The following is a 17,975-nucleotide window of genomic DNA, read 5'->3' as shown; positions in this document are numbered from 1 at the left end:
TGCAGAATTCCTTATGCCTCAAGTACAATGCAAGATAACAAAAACAGTCATCTAGTGCCATAAATTCCGACAATCGTCGTAAGAGAAATGCATGTCTAATTACACTGTTCTCGTGACTATAAAAACAAGATGATCTCAAATTGGTTCAAACCAAATATACACTGAAGACATGGTATTCTTGCCTCACGAGACCTGCAAAACCTTTGGCTGAATTCAGTATTAAGTAGGCAGGTTCTGATATAAATCACATGGCTCTGAGAAGGCAGAGCTTAAGAATCAGGTCTAGTCAGAAATGGATCACTATCAAAGCTTTAGTATACTTATTTTTTAAAGGGCAAGAACAGTCTTACCTTGTTGCAATTCTCTGAAGATTTCTCTCTGTTTCTTTGTCTTTGACAACATCTGGCTTTACTCTGCACATCATTTCCCATTCCCGCTTCTTATCGAGCTGTGTTATAAATATTGTTATGTGAAAGAATATTAGGCATTTTTGAAAGTGCAGCATACTTTGATATGATACTCTGTGAAAGGACAAAGGTAATAAATCATTCTGGCTTAGTTTGTCACAAGGACTGAAAAAACCCACATTTGGGGGGTTCAGCTCAGGGGGCCTGTGGTTAGCACTCAGCATGTCATGTGAGAAGCACAAAGTGAGTTTCCGTCAGGCTCTCTGACAGCAGGGGCCTGGAGAGCTGCCAGAGCAGGGGCCTGACTGAGCCAGGCAGGACAAGGTGGGTGTGAGAGAGCCACCTACCTGACCTGCCACCACCAGATCATCGGAGGTTAAGCATCAGGCAGACCCCAAACTACCGTCTTTGGTAACCACAAGTTTAAACATTATTTTTCAGAAACTGTCTTTCTCAGTAGTCAGAATTGTTAAGAATTTGTATCAGCTTTTAAAAGCAGAGCATCATATCCATTAGTACTCTGGTCCCAGGCACCTGACGTGACACATCAGCACACTCCATTGGCATATACTATCGTCTCAGGCCAACGTATCACCTAATATCAAATACATCAAATACACCAAATACGATGAGCTCATCCCCAAGAAGCTGGTGAGCATCAAAGGCATAATTAGAACCAGTAGGAAAAAATCTCCTTTTATCTGTTCCTTTTCTCCATCTGTGTAATGTCTCATTTTGTATTAATGAAAACGTCTAATCACAGTAAAATCAAATTCCTGCTCTCGCTATAAAAGATTAGCCAGATTCCTTTCTAAGGGAATAGATTCCTCCCCAGATCAGATAACTTAGTTTAACTGTCATGAAATTCAGTAGATTATGCCAGAAATTTAAAAATCTTACTTGTAAGTTTAAAACAGCTGAGTCTTAATTATCTGTAGTACCCAAGGCATGCATAATCCCCAAATACTTTTTAAAAATTTTGAAGTATATTTTTATACTTATGATTAGAAATAAGTACTTGATATTCCAGAAACTGACAATATTTACCAGTAAAAAACAATGTGATTTGCATAGACTCTACTCAGAAATATATAAGAGTGTTTGTATCTATTGTGTCCTGTTTCTGGTATCAATAGGTGTGTTTTCTTTTTTTTTTCCCCCTTTGCAAATGTATATTTTTTAGCGTTTATTCACTTTTTTTGAGAGACAGAGACAGAGTGTGAGCAGGGCCGGGGCAGAGAGAGAGGGAGACACAGAATCCGAAGAAGGCTCCAGGCTCTGAGCTGTCAGCACAGAGCCTGACGCAAGGCTAGAACCACGAACCGTGAGATCATAACCTGAGCCGAAGTTGGATGCTTAACCAACTGAGCCACCCAGGCGCCCCAATGTTTTCATACGTTATGCGAACAGTATCATCTCTAGCTTACAAAGCACTGTCTTGGAGCAGAGTGAAGAGACCCATTTCTCTTGGCTTCAAAATGTTCTTACCTTCACTAGAACACTGGGGCTAGAAGTAATTAAGGATCTTATTTTTAAAGCTTCCTCCAGCTTTTGTCAGAAAATAAAGATTCAACTTTTCAGTTGAAAAGCTATTAGTAAGATTTAGAGATAAAATTTATCTTAAAGTAAAATGAGAATACTGAATTAATAACTGTTTCTAAACGCAACACTTGAGAAAGCTCATCTCCATATAGCCTTCTGCACAGAGTAACTAGCATTAGAAACAAAGAAAACAATTCCCTTGAAACAAGGGAAGGGGGATGATGAACTTAAAAGGAAATATATGCCAATTCAAATGTATTTTTCTTTTTTTTAACCTAGGAAGTACCTCTTGGAAATCAGTACTTTTACATTGTCAGTAAGATTATAGAAAGTTATTTTTCTTTCATTAAAAAGTATTTTAGACATAAAAATACATCATCAAGTACAAGAGATTTAAAAATCTTGTTTCTTTATTTTTATAATATACAATGGCAAACTGAAGTCCAACTTCTGCCCTCTAATCAGCAGACAGTGTGAGTCTAACTTCTATCATTAGTGCTTTAACCAAAGTTATAATGAATTCAAGTTTATCTAGCACTGAAATAGTCCGTTTGCAGAACTGCAACCAATCCCTGAGGATGACATCTTCATAGATTTATATTACAAAATAGGTTTTTAGCAAAAAGTAACTAACAGGATTATATTGGTTCAGAACCTAATGATGATGATACAAACAGCAAAACTGAATGAAATACTTAGCCCTAGGAGTCACTGCCACATGTATAACTTACTTGCTTTTAAAAGGATAAATTTCTTGGGAGTTTAATTTCTATTTCTTTGCTTAGATGCTTAAAAAGTGAATGTGCTCAACGGAGTAATTTAGATGAGGTTTCTGAACAAAACTGTGGTTATTCACCCCTGTGTCAGAAGCCAGTTAACAGCCAGAATGGGAACTGGACCAACACCGCCAGGAAGGATTCGGTGCAGATAGTAACCAGACGAGGCAAACAGTCTGATCTACAAAACAGCCAGTAAGACACACCTGTTTTCTTTTCTCCAGTCTCTCTTGTTTTAACTTTTCTTTTTCCCTTTCCAGCTCTCTGTTTTTGACCAGAATCGTGGGTTTGCTTTTAGGAGTTTTTTTGTTAAGAATTTTGGCCATGGCATCCGCCCAGCCCACATTAGTTCCAACACTAGCTTCGGGTGCATTTCCATTTTCATTGCCGTTGGGTTCAACTTCATCTTCATTATCAGCTTCCGCTGCTTCATCATCAGAAGAAAAGTGATCCTTTTCTGGCCCACAGCTTCTTACAGAACCTAAGAGTAGAAACAAGTTAACTCTAACACCTGAGGAAGAGGCTGCCAAGGCCATGCCGACCCCCAGGGCCTTTCTAAAGCTGACAGTCCTCCATCTGCCTCTGTTCCTGCAAGAGGGGGCTTTTCAAGTCCCGCAGCTCAATGCCAGCAGAGGGCAAAAGGACCCTCCACCCTGCAGTCATCAGGCTCCAAAGACCTGGCCCAGTCATGCTGGGCCTCAGCACCCAGGACCCAGGTAGGAGAAACAAATCCGACAGCCCACACCACCTCTCAGCCATCAAGGTAGCAGCAGGTACTGACATGGGGGCAGTGCAGGGTGCGTTCAAGTCCATGGGCCTTAATTGTGTCATTAAACTACTCAAAGAGACTAATGAAGATTATATTTTTAAAACGATTAACAAACAAGTTTAATCATCAAGAAAATGGTATAATGTCTCCATGGTACAGGAAGTCAGAATAACCTCTCTGGAGATTTGACCCAGAGATTTAAAATTCTCTATTTGTGTGTGTGAAAATCTATAAAACAAACATAAAAACACAGTCTTCTTTTATAGAATTTGCACATAACATTATAAAGTTAGGTGTTTTAACATTTCTGAAAAATAATCTAATAAAGTAACATCCACCGAAGATACTGAAGATTAAATGGCAACTGAATGACAACATCAAGTTCTGAGCCGCGGCTATGAAAGTGGACTGCTGGAATTTTATCGTGCACAATCTCCACGCAAAGTACAGATGGGTTATTTGCCACCTGTCCATCATGGGTTTTTTTTTTTAATGTTTATTTATTTTTGAGAGAGAGAAAAAGGGAATGCAAGTGGGAGAGGGAAAGAGAGAAGTGGGGACAGAGGATCCTAAGCAGGCTCCATGCTAACAGCACAGAGCCCCATGTGGGGCTCGAACTCACAAACCATGAGATCACGACTTGAGGGGAAGTCAGACGCTTAACTGACTGAGCCACCCAGGCACTCCTGCCAGCTTGTTCATCTTTTAAGACTCAAATAGCTGGGGTCAGAAGGTCGGCAGAAAGAAGAGTCTAATCAGTGGCCTTGCCTAAAAATCAACTTGCTGAGAAGCTCTTGAACTTTAAGTTTTGCATGCTTTCTCAACTTCCGGAGCTCAATGCACTTGACCAACAGGACCACCAGCATGGTATGCCTACATTGACAAGAGCCACAGCCTTCTGGACAGCTTCTGTTTTGTTCTTCAGAAGCCTATGGAGCTTATTAGGAAATCCTTCAAAGGAGACAATCATCCAACAGCTTAGTAACTTGGAGTATTTCTTCATAAGCAGAAGAGGAGCTAAAAAAGCACCGCGTTCTGGGGAGTCTGTGCTGGATCTATCTCCCCGCATCAGAGCGAAGCATCATAACCAGGACGTCTGCTCCTACCTCTGAGAAGTCTCATTGTTTTTTGTTCTTACTTCAAAATAACCTGCCTGCCCCTCAACTCAACTCCCCCCTTCCCTAAGTAATTTCAATTAATGTGCATATTGTTTTAAATATCCTTTCTTTTTTTCCCTTAATTCAGCTTATTGTCATGACAAAAATAAAAGGAGCTGAATGTACAGTCAGCTGTTAACTTCTGGGTGATCCTCTCTACTATCTCCCCTGTAGGTCATGAATTAAGAGAGATGTGCCAGAAAGATCCGACTTTGCTAGTCATTGTAATACCTGCAATTCTGCTATTAATACCTTTATTTAAGTATTGGGAATTTATGAAATGAAAAAGATGTAAAACCAAATTATTTAATACATTTCAGATGAAAATTTCTAACATTAGGAAACGGAAAATAAAAACATATGAAACATTTTACACATATAGAAAAAAATGAACCTCAAGCACATAAGCAAAAATAAAGTATCTTCAAAGCGTGATAAGTGTGTCAATGTTATCAAAAAGTAAATGAGATAATGGGAGAAATTGCTAATAGTTCTACTGCCCTACTATGCTATGCTGCACATTTCTTTTCCTTTTTTTTTTTTTTTTTTGGTGAGAGAGAGTGAGGACGGGGGGGGAACACACAAGGGGGGGGGGGGGGGGGGGGAGAGACAGAGAGAGAGAGAGACAGAGAGAGTCTTAAGCAGGCACAGAGCCCAGTGAGGAGCCCCACACAACTTTGAGATCACGGCCTGAGCTGAAATAAGGAGTCAGGACATTCTGCACATTTCTTTATAAAGGGAAGAAAAATTTTAAGTAGAAACTATTTGCCACATATTTAATCTGAAGCTTTCTCTGTATCCTGCATGCTGGGTTAATGCACAAAATCTAAGAAAGTGTGACTGTAATCTTTGACAAGCAAATACAGGTGATTTAAGAACTTTATTATTTATAAAACATTTTAAAAAGTACTTAGATTTTGCCAAACAAAAGCTTTTAGCACCATCATTCAATTCAATGAGTCTGACTGTCTACTATATACCAGATTTCAGAGTCACACAGTTTTTCCCTGAGAAGCATCTCCTAGGACCAGTGTTCCCTGGAAAGTACACTGAGAAACAAAGTTTAGAGAATGTAATTGGACGAAAAAATATATACATGTTTTATTCCTGAGTTAGTAGCACTGCACCGATATTAAAAGCAAAATAAACAATTCTGTGACAAGTGCTTCTCCTAGTAAGAAATGAGTCTAAATGTAAAGAGGCATAACAGCTTAAAAGTTTGTGTTGATGAAGAAGAGCTGGGTGATTAAAAACAGAAGTCTACCAGCTCCTGGTAAAATGTCAAAACTACAATACTGACATCTAGTGTTTTGTCCTGATGAATTCACACACAAACTGCAACAAATTTCACGTTTTCAGTTGCACTGTAAAGGCAGCCAAAAGACTTTACGACTGTAATAAGCTACTCCAATTCTCTATTTCTAAACTTTAGTTATTTTTCTTGACGTTTCTTACTCAGACTATCGCAATATGCATATTCTAGGCACACAATAAATCCATGAAAAGTTTTATAACACCATTTTATACAACCCATATAAACCAATTAAAAAATCCCAAAATATCCACATGATTCATAAATTTTGATCTTTAAAAAGAAGTTCTAACTGAGAGGTGTCAGGCATTCACTGCAAAAATGGAAATGATCAGGTTTTATATAAATAAAAAAATGCCAATGTAATGAGGTCCTCCAGCATACTAAAAAACAGGATTTACTTCAAGGATACCGAAGATAAAGCAAATCAGAAAGTAGAACTGGTTCTTAAAATTTCACTGTACACTATGAAAATGAGATTTTTTTTGAATTTTCTACTAACTGATCTTTTTTTTTTTTATAAATTTTTTTTTTCAACGTTTATTTATTTTTGGGACAGAGAGAGACAGAGCATGAACGGGGGAGGGGCAGAGAGAGAGGGAGACACAGAATCGGAAACAGGCTCCAGGCTCTGAGCCAACAGCCCAGAGCCCGACGCGGGGCTCGAACTCACGGACCGCGAGATCGTGACCTGGCTGAAGTCGGACGCTTAACCGACTGCGCCACCCAGGCGCCCCACTACTAACTGATCTTTAACAACAGAAGTTAAGTGAATATATCCACAGCACCATATAAGTAAAACCTCCTTTGAAGTCTTGTGTGTTACCTTAAACATTAACTCTAAGTTTACATCCTATTTTTAAAATCTGGAAATTAAGGAAGGGCTACAAAGAATGCTTACTGGAAGTAATAACTAAAGGTTCCAATGTAACTTTCTGCATTCATGGAAATATTCTATCGGAGCTGCCCACTAACCACCAGGTATTAGAATCTACTGAAGTGCTTCCAATGAGGCCAGGACCCCTGAGAAACTGAATTTTTAATCCCTTTACATTTAAAAAGCCACTTGTGGCTAGCGGTTACTACCTACCATACTGGCAGGCCAGGGTTAGAGCTCCGCGGTACTGTGGTAGGCATGGGCATTTCCATCTCCTGCTGCCTTCTCCCCAAACTTCCAGCTCCCTTTCAAATTTACCATCTGTCTCTGATCCCAGATTTAGGGAGCTACTTTCTTTAGCCTTTGGAAATGGGATAAAGTTTTAAGAAGACTCAGTCCTTCAATATTTATTGGGCATTCATGAATGATGGGGAAGGAAAGGGAAAGTGAAAAGTCTAGATGTAGGTTTCTCTCCTTGAAGAAGTCACATGTTTTAGTAGGGTCGATAAATCCATTAACCAACTGCAAAATTTGGTTTTACAATTTGTAAAATTCGTAAGTGCTCTTTTGGAAAAGAAAAGGTAATGAGGAAAGGGTGACTGGGGATATCTTTAACAAAGGATATTAAAGTTACTTCTTAGGTTAAGCAAGGGTTTCAATGACAAGAGAAGGGAGGAGGCCAAGGAAGTAGAGGCAGGGGGCATGATCACTAAAATCTAGAACCAAAAACGTCCTAGATCTGAATCAATGCCCTGTATAAAAATTAAAATTATTATGATCATCATTATTATAGGCATTCCAGGCAGCATAAACCAGCACGTCCAAAAGCATGGGAATGTTAAAGGTGAAATGTTTATGAAATGACAACAAGTTCAGACCAGCTGAAACCGGATCTGGGAACTGGAAAGTAAGGACTGAGTATAAAAAGCTGGCTGGTTTATAAAAAAGCTGGTCTGATTTACGATCCAAGAAATAAAATATGCACATTAACCCCCAAATTAAAACCAAGCAGTTTAAAATTACAGCACTATACGTGTGTTCCAGTAAGAGGCCAAATTTCTTGTGTTTTTTTCCTTTTGGTACTTACCTTAGGACTTTATTTTTAAACAGTTTCTCTATTGGATTAAGAAGGTTGTTCTTTTAAAATACAAATACCATCTGGGAGCATTAAGGCTATTGGTTAACATTTAACTTACTTCACACCTTTAGAATTTACTCTAAATCAAACAGAATCCCTCATAAAAACTTGGTAGACATCAGCTAGTGGTAGTTAAAAGTATGAAAACAGAAGTCTGGCTGCCTGAATTCAACCTCAACTCCAGATATAAATCTATGTGACTTTTCTGACGGTTATTAAGTTCTCTGCCTTAGTGTCCTCACTTGTAAAAATGGCAATAAAAATAGTATCTACTTCAGTATCTGATACCGTTTATGACAATTAAGAGTTAATATATATAAAGTCCTTAAGAGAGTGCCTAGCCCATAGTAAACATTTAAGTGTTGATTACATACCACACACATCAGACACACATGATAAGAATTTTAATGTGGTTGTGGAGAAGCAGAAATGAACAAGCAAGGAACACCTCTGGTAGCTGGAATCTACAAGACATGTGAAGAGTTGAATGGGAATCTTTGGACGACCAGTTAGTTATACAGCTCAAGGATGACAAGCTCAGGTTATAAAATCAGACAGACTTGGCATTAAGTCCTGATTCCATTACTTCCCAACAGTATTGTCTCCTCTTTGTCTCAGCTTCTTTGTAGCAAAACAGGCATGAAAACAGGATTTACCTCATTGATTTGTTATGTTGATTAAATGAGATAACACATGAAAAGCACTTCCTACAGATCTGGTAGTCAACATGAAATAAATAACAGAGAGTAACCAGGCAAACAAGGACACTGAAAACCTGGAAGACAGACCAGAGATGAGAGATAGGAAAAGCTTTAAGGATGCCAAAAGGGGCGCCTGGGTGGCTCAGCCAGTTGAGTGACAGACTCGGGCTCAGGTCATGATCTTGCAGTTGGTGGGTTCAAGCCCTGCGTAGGGCTCTGTGCTGACAGCTCAGAGCCTGAGGCCTGCTTCAGATTCTGTGTCTCCCTCTCTCTCTACCCCTCTCCGCTCATGCTTTGTCTGTCTCTGTCTCTCTCTCTCTCTCTCAAAAATAAACAAACATTTTAAAAAATTAAAAAAAGAAAAGGATGCCAAAAAACAGAGGGTAAAACAAATTTTGCTTCCATTACAATTCTATCTACTGTCTCAGTTACAGCCTATAAGGCACGTGCCAGGGAATTATCAAGTGAAGACTAATTTTGACTTTATTTTAGAAGTGATCAACGTCACTGTCCCATGACTTTTTTTTTTTTTTTTAAAGTAAGCTCTACACCCAAAGTGGGGCTTGAACCAACGGCCCCACGGTCAAGAGCTGGATGCTTTACCAACTGAGCCAGCCGGGTGCACCATGTGCCACAACTTTTCAAAGTACTCTAAAATACTGACAATTCTAACTAGCTAACATGTATTTAGAGCAAGACACTATTTTTATTGTTTTTAAAGTGTATTTGAGAGAGAGAGAGAGCACGCACCAGGAAGGGACAGAGAGAGAGAGAGAGACAGACAGACAGACAGAGAATCCAAGCAGACTCTGATGTCAGCACAGAGCCTGATGTGGGGCTTGATCTCACAAACTGAGATCATGACCTGGGCCAAAGCCAAAAGTTCGATGCTTAAGCAACCAACTGAGCCACCCAGGCATCCGGATGGAGCAAGATACTATTTAAATAAACACTTTTTATGATTACCATTTCATCTTCAAAACACTCTATGAGTTGCTCTTATTCTTCTATTTACACAGGGGATGATTCCAAAGCTTAGAAAAGTTAAAAATCTGTCCAAAGTTACAAAGTTAACGGGACAGAGAAATACAACTGTTTGATTCCTGAGGCCCTAGAAAGCTTTGAATTAAAGATTCAACTCAGACTAATCTGTACTGAGCTAAAACAGAAAATATTCATTAAATAATTTAAGAAAGCTTGAATTAAAAAGAAATTTCTAGGGGCACCTGGGTGGCCAAACTGGTTAAGCATCTGATTCTTGATCTCAGCTCAGATCGTGACCTTGCAGTCTTGAGATTAAGCCCCTTGCTGGGCTCTGCCGGCTTGGGATTCTCTCTCTCTCCCTTTCTCTTTGATCCTCCCCACCTCACATGCTCATGCTCATGCTCACGCTCTCCCTCTCCCTCTCTCTCAAAATAAATAACTAAACACTAAAAAAATTTTTTTCTAAGCCTCAGTAACCAGAAGAGTCCCTTCCTCATCCCCATTCTGAGTCTGCCTAAGAATGCACATTGCCCTAGTTATCAAGAGTTTTGAAACTACTGCTCCCCGTTCTAGTCGTAAATCATTTGTTCTGCTCAAGCCACATGATCTTTCCTGCCAATTACTACTGAATTTAGAATATTCAAAATTGATGTTTTAAAAAATTTTAAAGCACTTATCTTTGAAAAAAATGAAGTCATCCCAGCTTTCCATAAAAATAACCAAAATTAAAATTAAAGTTCTACTATAAGACAAATTAAAAGATTTGCTATCTAGGCAAGCCAAAGCATAGGGCCTGGAGGTAGTTTGTTTCCTGAGTCTGTCCTATAAATTGCTAAACTACTCAAGTAGGACTACGATATATTTCATTTCTTAGACGTGTTCCTTTGCTATTTTTAAGTAACTTACATGATGAAGGAAGCTATAAGCTACAGTTTGATGAAAAGCACATTTATCTGCTAGGTTATTATATCTAAAATACAGCTTTATAGTTTATCAAAAATGAGGCGATAGCTCTTAGGACCTTCTAAACTGGATTGTTATCAAGTCTTGTGTGAGACGTATATGGCCATTTTTCACATATGTGACCAAAACAATTTAGAAAACATGAAATTACCATTCTTCTCTACCAGGTTACAGTCACATGAGCCCATGCTATGAGGGAGGGGTTGATTGCATCATTGCGCTGGATAATGACCGAGGCTTTTTTCACCTGGGTTAATTTACTGACTACAGAATCTTTTTTTTCAGACTACAAGCTTAAGAAAAAAGTTAGCATTGTGTCTAAACCTCCAACACTGCATCAATTCAATAAATCTGAGTAGTTCCAGGATAACACAGAGGTGGAGGTTATCAACCTCCCCTGCATGATACCTGATATCATCAACCATTGTTTTTACGTCTTCACCTGACTTGTTTTACTAACTAGGGAGGCTATGTGTGCCTGTGTGTGTTTTAAGAATACAAACTTAAGAGCCAACTATACACTGTATCAGAACCTGCAAGAAGGTTCAATAAATTTGAGCAGTTTAAGGTTAACTCAGATACAGGTGTCATCATCCCCTTTATAATGCTTGATATTTTACCTCCCACATAGCTCTGATTTGTAATCACTTGTGATACTACTATGATCAAATTCCAAACCTTACTGAAAAGTATTACAATTTACTAAAATTCAGTCTGAATCATTTTGCTATCAGGTAAGTTTACATTATATACACTTTGTTAATTTTACCCTCAACAAAACCTACTACAAGAGAAAAGTGTAAAAAATCACAGTAAGTGACACTTCCAATTTATTCAGTGACTAACTAAATGGATATTAAGTACTATATCATGTATCCAGTTCTATGCCAAATTCTGATACTGCTGTTACCAAAGCTGACAAACTCTCTTATCAGAACCAGGAAACTTCTGCAAAGTCTCACAACAATACTTAAGAGTTTTACACTGGTATATACACTTTTATGTTTCTTACATAATGTGTCAAAACAAATTAAAGCCAGAGGGAAAAGTTCAAACAATGCATGGGTTATACCTGTGTGTTTTCTACGAAATTTAAGTAGCATCTTGCTAAATGAATTTGCTTGCTTTCAAATATTCATGATAAGGCACATCTTTATCAATTTTTAGGATCCAATTAAAGTTCAAAGAGAAGCCTCTGATTCAGTTTCCTGATAAAATGAGTCGGTACACTTCACTTTAATAAGCCTATAATTTGCACACTGATTCATTGATGTGTCTGAAGCCAAATTCAATCTTCTGCCTTTAAAGTTTCTCAGCGTCCATTAGCTGAAATTTTTTGAAATCTTACTAGTTCTGCTAAGGCCACACGTACATAAATAACCGAACTACAAAAGATGGGTCACCTTTCCAGAAACAACTGATTTCATGAGAGGAAAACAGCGAATCCTTATATTAAATAACAAATTCTGAATTAGACAAAGGGAGGACGTGCCATCTTATAACCAATGGACCTACATTACTCAATGCATTATTAAATAAAAGGCTTTTCATAATTTACCTCTGTTGCAGAGGTACAGTCTAAATCCTGAAGGAAATCCTGATGGAGACAATGAAGTCAAAACTTACAGGGTACAGAGCAGAAAGTGAAGAGAAAAGAAGAGAAAAGAAAAGAAGGGTCAAGAGTGTAGACACTAAAGCCAAACTTCAATAATGGCTGTCATTTATCAACCCGATGATCAGCTTATGTATTGGGATAAGCAGATTATAACTTCTCTGGGGTCTCAGTTTCCCATAAGTAAAGTAAAAATAATATCTATTTCATAGGGCTGTTGTCAGAATTAACTGCACTGATGCACCTATGAGGAGCATAGAACGGTACATAGAAATGCTCAAAAAATATAGCTGTTATTATGTAATTGCTCTACCAGTAGAGTACACCACAAATTTATGGTGCTACGAGTTTTTTGGTAAGTTGGTTATTTGGAAAACTGAATGTTTTCCTTCTGAAAAACATTTCAAGTGGGTCCCTTCTCTCTCTTCAGAGTCCTGTCCTAGTGCAAGCCCTGACACAGGTTTGCAACTGCCAATCAATGGTTCTGGCACTCCATGTCAGTCACCATAGAGCCGGCAGTGGTATTTATAAACATGTGTCATCCTCTGCCTTAAAAGTTCTCAATAGCTCCCTACTCCCTACAAATGGAGAGTCCAATCTCCTTCATATGACACACAAGGCTCTTTACAATCTGGCTTCACCCCCTGTTCCCAGTTTCACTTGTTTTAACTTCTTTGAATAGCTACAGCCATAGCAGACAATTCATTGTGTCCTAACTAGCCCACGCATTTTAAGAGACTGTGTGCCATCGTACTTGCTTTTTCCTGTAGGCCTGAGGAAACCGTCATCTCCACCCCCAGACTTAGGAAATTATTCATCCTTCTAAGGCCTAGATGAAATGCCACCTTATCCATTTATTCAACAAGAAAATCTACCTAATACTAAAATATGCAAGGAAGGCCCTATGAAAATAAATAGGACATAGTTCCAGCATTTGGGAAACCTGTATCTATAAGGACAAAGACATGTTAAAATAAAAACAGAGTATACTCTGAGCAATACGTGTAAGACAGAAAGCAATGCCTAAGCTGGGTTCTACAGGATATGGGTTTCTGTTTCCATCCTTATACCATTTTAATTGGACTGTGATTGTAACAACTACTTTTTTTAATAATACTCAAAACATATTGCAGTCCTGTGTTTAATATCTATCTTCCCTAAGACTATAATTCTAGAGCAGAAGTTTATTCATCTTTTGTATCCTCAACATGAAGTCATCCAACTACATTAGATAATTAGGTTTCCACATTACCCCAGACCTTTCTTAATCCACAATGTAATGGATCTACAGTAGTGAGAGAACCTCAGGACCTAATCAGCATTGACAATACTGCACTGAGAAGTCAGAACAGCTCTAACTTGGAATTATTCAGTACTTGAGCAAATCTGATTGACACCCAAATTTGTCAGCAGTACTGACATTCTGCTTCAAATGCAGGATTTCTTTCTCTGACAACCCCACATGAACTAGACTGTTGAGTACAAGAAATATCAGAACCACAACTTCTAATTCCTGCTCAACAAATGGACCGTTTTCCTCAACTCCTTTGAAAGGGGATGAGGAGTGTAATTACCTAGAGACTGCAGTAGTAAATGGCAGTTTCTTCTTCTTGGTCTTGGGAAGTCCAGGTTTATCCATTCATGTACTTAAATTTCTGTGAAAAATCCAGTATGCAGCAGGCACTGTTTTACGAACTAGGAAACAGCAATCTCTATTCTTAGGGAACGTACATTCCAGCTGGGAGAGATGCAGAGCAATTACACAATATGTCAGATGATTGGGGAAAGACAGAAAAAGAAAGCCTGAGAAGTCAAAAAATGAAGGCAGGGAGGCAAGATGAAGGAAGAGCAGTGGCAGTACGTTGCGGAGGGTGATCAGGGACAAGTCTTGCGGATAAAACACTGAATCAGAGATGGAAGGAAGTGAGGGAGAAACACCCAAGCATTTGAAAAATACTCTAGGCAGTGAAGCCCCAGGGAACGCTGAAACCCTGGTGTGGGAGCCTGTCTGATGTGTTAAATCACAAGGATATCAATGAGGCTAGATTACAGTTAGTAGTTAGTGGGGGGCAGAGTAGGAAATTAGGAGAGAAGATGGCCTGAAGGTCACCATACAATCTAAGGATTCTGGATGTTATTCTGAGATGGGGAGCCACTGGACCATCTTGAGCACATAACTCCCATGACCTGTACATTGTAAAAGAGTAACTCTGGCTATTGCAAAGCTCTAGCTAGTACAAAGGAGCAATAACTGGACCGCAGAAGGCCAGGGGCTGTCTGTAAGTTCTTGTAACCTAAGAAGTTAATGCCAAGGACGAAGGTAAAGAAGTGCAGCACGGTCACATCAGGGCTGAAGGCCTCAGAGTATCTTTCCTTCCTTTCAATAGCAAGCGTTTCTGAGAGTTCAACTGATACTTTCATTCTACTTCAACCACGTACTCGTTTCCTTCATCGCTATCAGGTCTCTAACTCCCGAGTCACGCAACTACCACACAAGAAAAGTCAAGTATACCACCTACCTCCCTCTAACCTCTTTTGGCCTTTTGCTCCTTCCCTACGAAACCTATCCCACTCGTAATTTCAAATGGCCCCCCTTCCTTTTGCCTTCCGTCTCTGTAACCTTTTTGCTTCTGTCAGCACTAGTTTCATCCGTTTTCATTAATAACAGTGACAATGGAAATGTGTAGTAAAAGAATATGGAGTTTCAAAGCGTCTGCCCCCTGAACACCGCTTCCTCGTCTTCTCACTGGGCCCAAATCGCCCCTTCGAGGCCACGCGGAGATAAAACTAGCGGCAAAGCCACTCGCATCCCCTCCTTGCCACAAGTTCAACCGGGCCTTCTTTTTCAGCAGCCAAAGCTCAACCCTAGTACGTTACCTCCACTGTCGGCAGCGTCTTTGCCCTCTTCTTCCAGCTCCGAAGCCACTGCCCGGGCTACCATTTTCATCTTCTTTTTCTTCCTCAGTGAATTTTTCAGCCTTTTCCCCGCACCCACACGTGAGTCCCGAGCGGCCGCGGCCATCTTTCCTCACCGGAAGCGACCCATGAGAATTGCGACCGGTAGTAACAAAAAGAACTTCCGCATTTAGTTCCGGGAACACAAGGTTCCGGGGCGGGGCCGTCTAGCCCGGAGTTCCGGGACTGGGGCCTCGGACTGTGAATTGGTGAGTGTCCAGGTGAGGTCCGCTCCTGGGAGAAAAACCATCGGTGACTGTACGTTCTCAGCCGACTCCTCGGCCAGCTCGCCCTTGCCCTGGACCGCTGCCGCAACCAGGAGCGGTTCACTTTGATTTCCTCCCTACGCCGCTTCCCTTCTGTGCCGCTTTATTGAAAGTTGGTTTAGGAGGTTCCTCCAGTGCCCCTTCCGGGCCTACTGACCGCGCCCACAGCTGGGAAGCGAGAAAAGCGTGCTCGGCGGTGCCGATTAGAATATCTGTATCCTCCCCTCTCCCCAGGCACCACCGCCAGAGACTCATAGCGCAACACACCGGATCTGTCTCAAAAACTTAATCACACAATATCTCCCTCTGATTAACCCTCGCCGTGGCTTCCAATCGCGAAACGAATAGAATGTAGCATTCTTCCCCTGGGTTCGAGGTGGCACGGGGCCCAGGCCGCCCTCTCCTGCGGGCCTAGCTTTGGCTCCGACCGCGCAGAGCGGACGTGGCGTGTGGATCCCTTGCTTCCTGCTGTGCAGCGCCTCCAGGCAGCTACTGCAATCTGCCCTGCCGTTCCCCACCCCCCCCAAATTGTTGGCTCCTTCAAAGTAGGGACCATAGCTCATTCACTATTCCATCCCTCAGGCTAGCAAAGCTGCTCCAGAGTAGGTGCTCAAAAAACATCTTAGGAGGGGGTGAATTAATGAATGACAATACAACTATCGACAAAGTTGATAAGTCAGACTAAGACAGTAAAACTTGGCATCACGTTCTGTAGGCCAGATACATTCCAAATAAAGTCTTCTCTTCTTGGTTTTTCATACTTAAAATCTGTAAAGGAGTACAGATTTCTCATTTCCGCACATCCCAGCTGGTGTTTATGGGGGGACGGGGGATTATATTTACATAACCCCAAACTCAATACGTTTTAAAATAAAACGCTGTTTTGTTTTTAACAGCACAGGAAGTGTTACATTCCAAATACAATTGGTGAAAAGGATAAAATTCCAGCATAAATCTTTTGAAAAGTGCAGTTGCTGTCAACTTCAGAGGTACATCCCCTTGGGATATAGCTGGGGCAGAGAAGTTGCCCAATCCTGGTCAGTGTCCATCTGCCATGCAGTGTCAGTCACCTGTGACCTGCTGACTTTCATACTTAACCCTTGTTTTTGCCTACTGTTCTACACTGACTTCAAAACAAAGTTGGGAAAGACTTGAAGAAAATTGCAGGCAAGGAGGCAAACCTGAGAGAGAAAGATGCTTACAGCGCAAAGGAGGCGGTGTGGCATCCAGGTACCATTTGCCAATATTACTGAAGGTCAGCATTTTACATCTTAATGTGATGGTTTATTTATACATAGGGATTTACTATGTTTAGCTGCAACTTAAGTTGCTTGGGGGCTTGAATTGGTTGATGGTTATTCATTCAATTTTTTCTTTTTTAAAAGGAACACAAAATCGGCTCCAGATTTTCCTGCAGAAATGTGATTTTCAGCAAGGGATTACTACTACTAAGTGGGAGATTCCTGTATTAACATATTTAATCTTCACAATAAGCCAGTGAGCTAGGTACTATTGTTCCTGTTTTAAAGATGAGGAAACTGAGGCACAGAGAAGATTAAATAATTGCTCAAGGTCATGCAGCCAGGAAGTGACAGCATCGCATTTAAACCTAAGTAGTCTGCTCCAGGGTCTGTTCAACCACGGAGCAATACTGCCTATTCATACTGTTGCACTTGTGCATTTAACAAGTAGGTACTGAGAGCAGACAATGGAAATTTCTGGCAAGCACTGGAATTCATAAATTTAAAAAATGACAAATTTCTGCCCTTATAATGAGCTAAGATAATTGAAAGGTTTGCAAATAAAATATCCATTGTATGGTGGAAATGACTAAAGTCACCTATATCCTTGTATAAACGTACCCATGACAGTTGTCAGCTTGTTACCTCTCAGTGCCACATTCACCCTTTTTGGCTGCTCTCTGAAAAAACAGGCAGATCCTTTAAATATTTTTCTGTTGCCTACCAGTAGGACGTTGTCAGTAGAGGGCACTATAATGACATTGTAAGAAGAAGGAGCCCTCTTCCCAGGACGAGTATGATCCTCCGTTCAGACTCCTGCCTTAGCTTTTCTATCCCCAAACTCCTGTTGTACAGAAACCAGCATCTGGTTTCTGCAATGCACAGTGGTCAGCAGTACTTAGTGGCCAGCAGCTTTCCCCGGCCAACCCCTTTATGCATCACATAGCAGAATACTTCCAGCAGGACACCTGCCCATGAACAATTTTCTCTGGCACCTTAAAGGGCAGCAATTTCCAGAAAGTTCTGGAGGATAAATTTCCAGCAAGTGTTGCTGGCTCAGCCCCAGTGAGCCACTGCTATGCCCTTTCCAACAAGATCTGAACCTCAGTTATGTATGTGAGTTTGGTGAGGGACTTTTTCCTTGGGTGCTTTATTTCAGCTCTGGGGGTATTCTCTGTTCCTTTTATCTGCTGTTACTATACCCCTTAGAATTCCCTTCATTTCTGACTAGCCAATCCCTTGTTACTCCAATGCTCTGTTATAGTTAACCATTCT

The 17,975-nt window shown here is 40.4% G+C and overlaps 1 protein-coding gene across 1 annotated transcript in view; it reads right to left on the bottom strand.

The window, feature by feature from the left end:
• The window catches only part of RRP15 (ribosomal RNA processing 15 homolog), a 43,040-nt gene extending 27,780 nt beyond the window's left edge, over nucleotides 1–15,260 (bottom strand). The window contains exons 1-3 of the mRNA XM_040460946.1: nucleotides 15,116–15,260; nucleotides 2,932–3,206; nucleotides 351–448 (exon numbers count right to left, since the gene is read on the bottom strand). Coding sequence (XP_040316880.1) covers nucleotides 351–448; nucleotides 2,932–3,206; nucleotides 15,116–15,260 — 518 coding nt within the window. The remainder of the gene's footprint in view (nucleotides 1–350; nucleotides 449–2,931; nucleotides 3,207–15,115) is intronic.
• Between the last annotated feature and the right edge of the window lie 2,715 nt (nucleotides 15,261–17,975).

The sequence above is a fragment of the Herpailurus yagouaroundi genome, unplaced genomic scaffold, assembly GCF_014898765.1.
Source record: "Herpailurus yagouaroundi ecotype Mexico unplaced genomic scaffold, PumYag 253, whole genome shotgun sequence".
Lineage (NCBI taxonomy): Eukaryota > Metazoa > Chordata > Mammalia > Carnivora > Felidae > Herpailurus > Herpailurus yagouaroundi.
The sequence above is the reverse complement of the archived record's forward strand: the minus strand, read 5'-3'. Positions and strand labels throughout refer to the sequence as shown.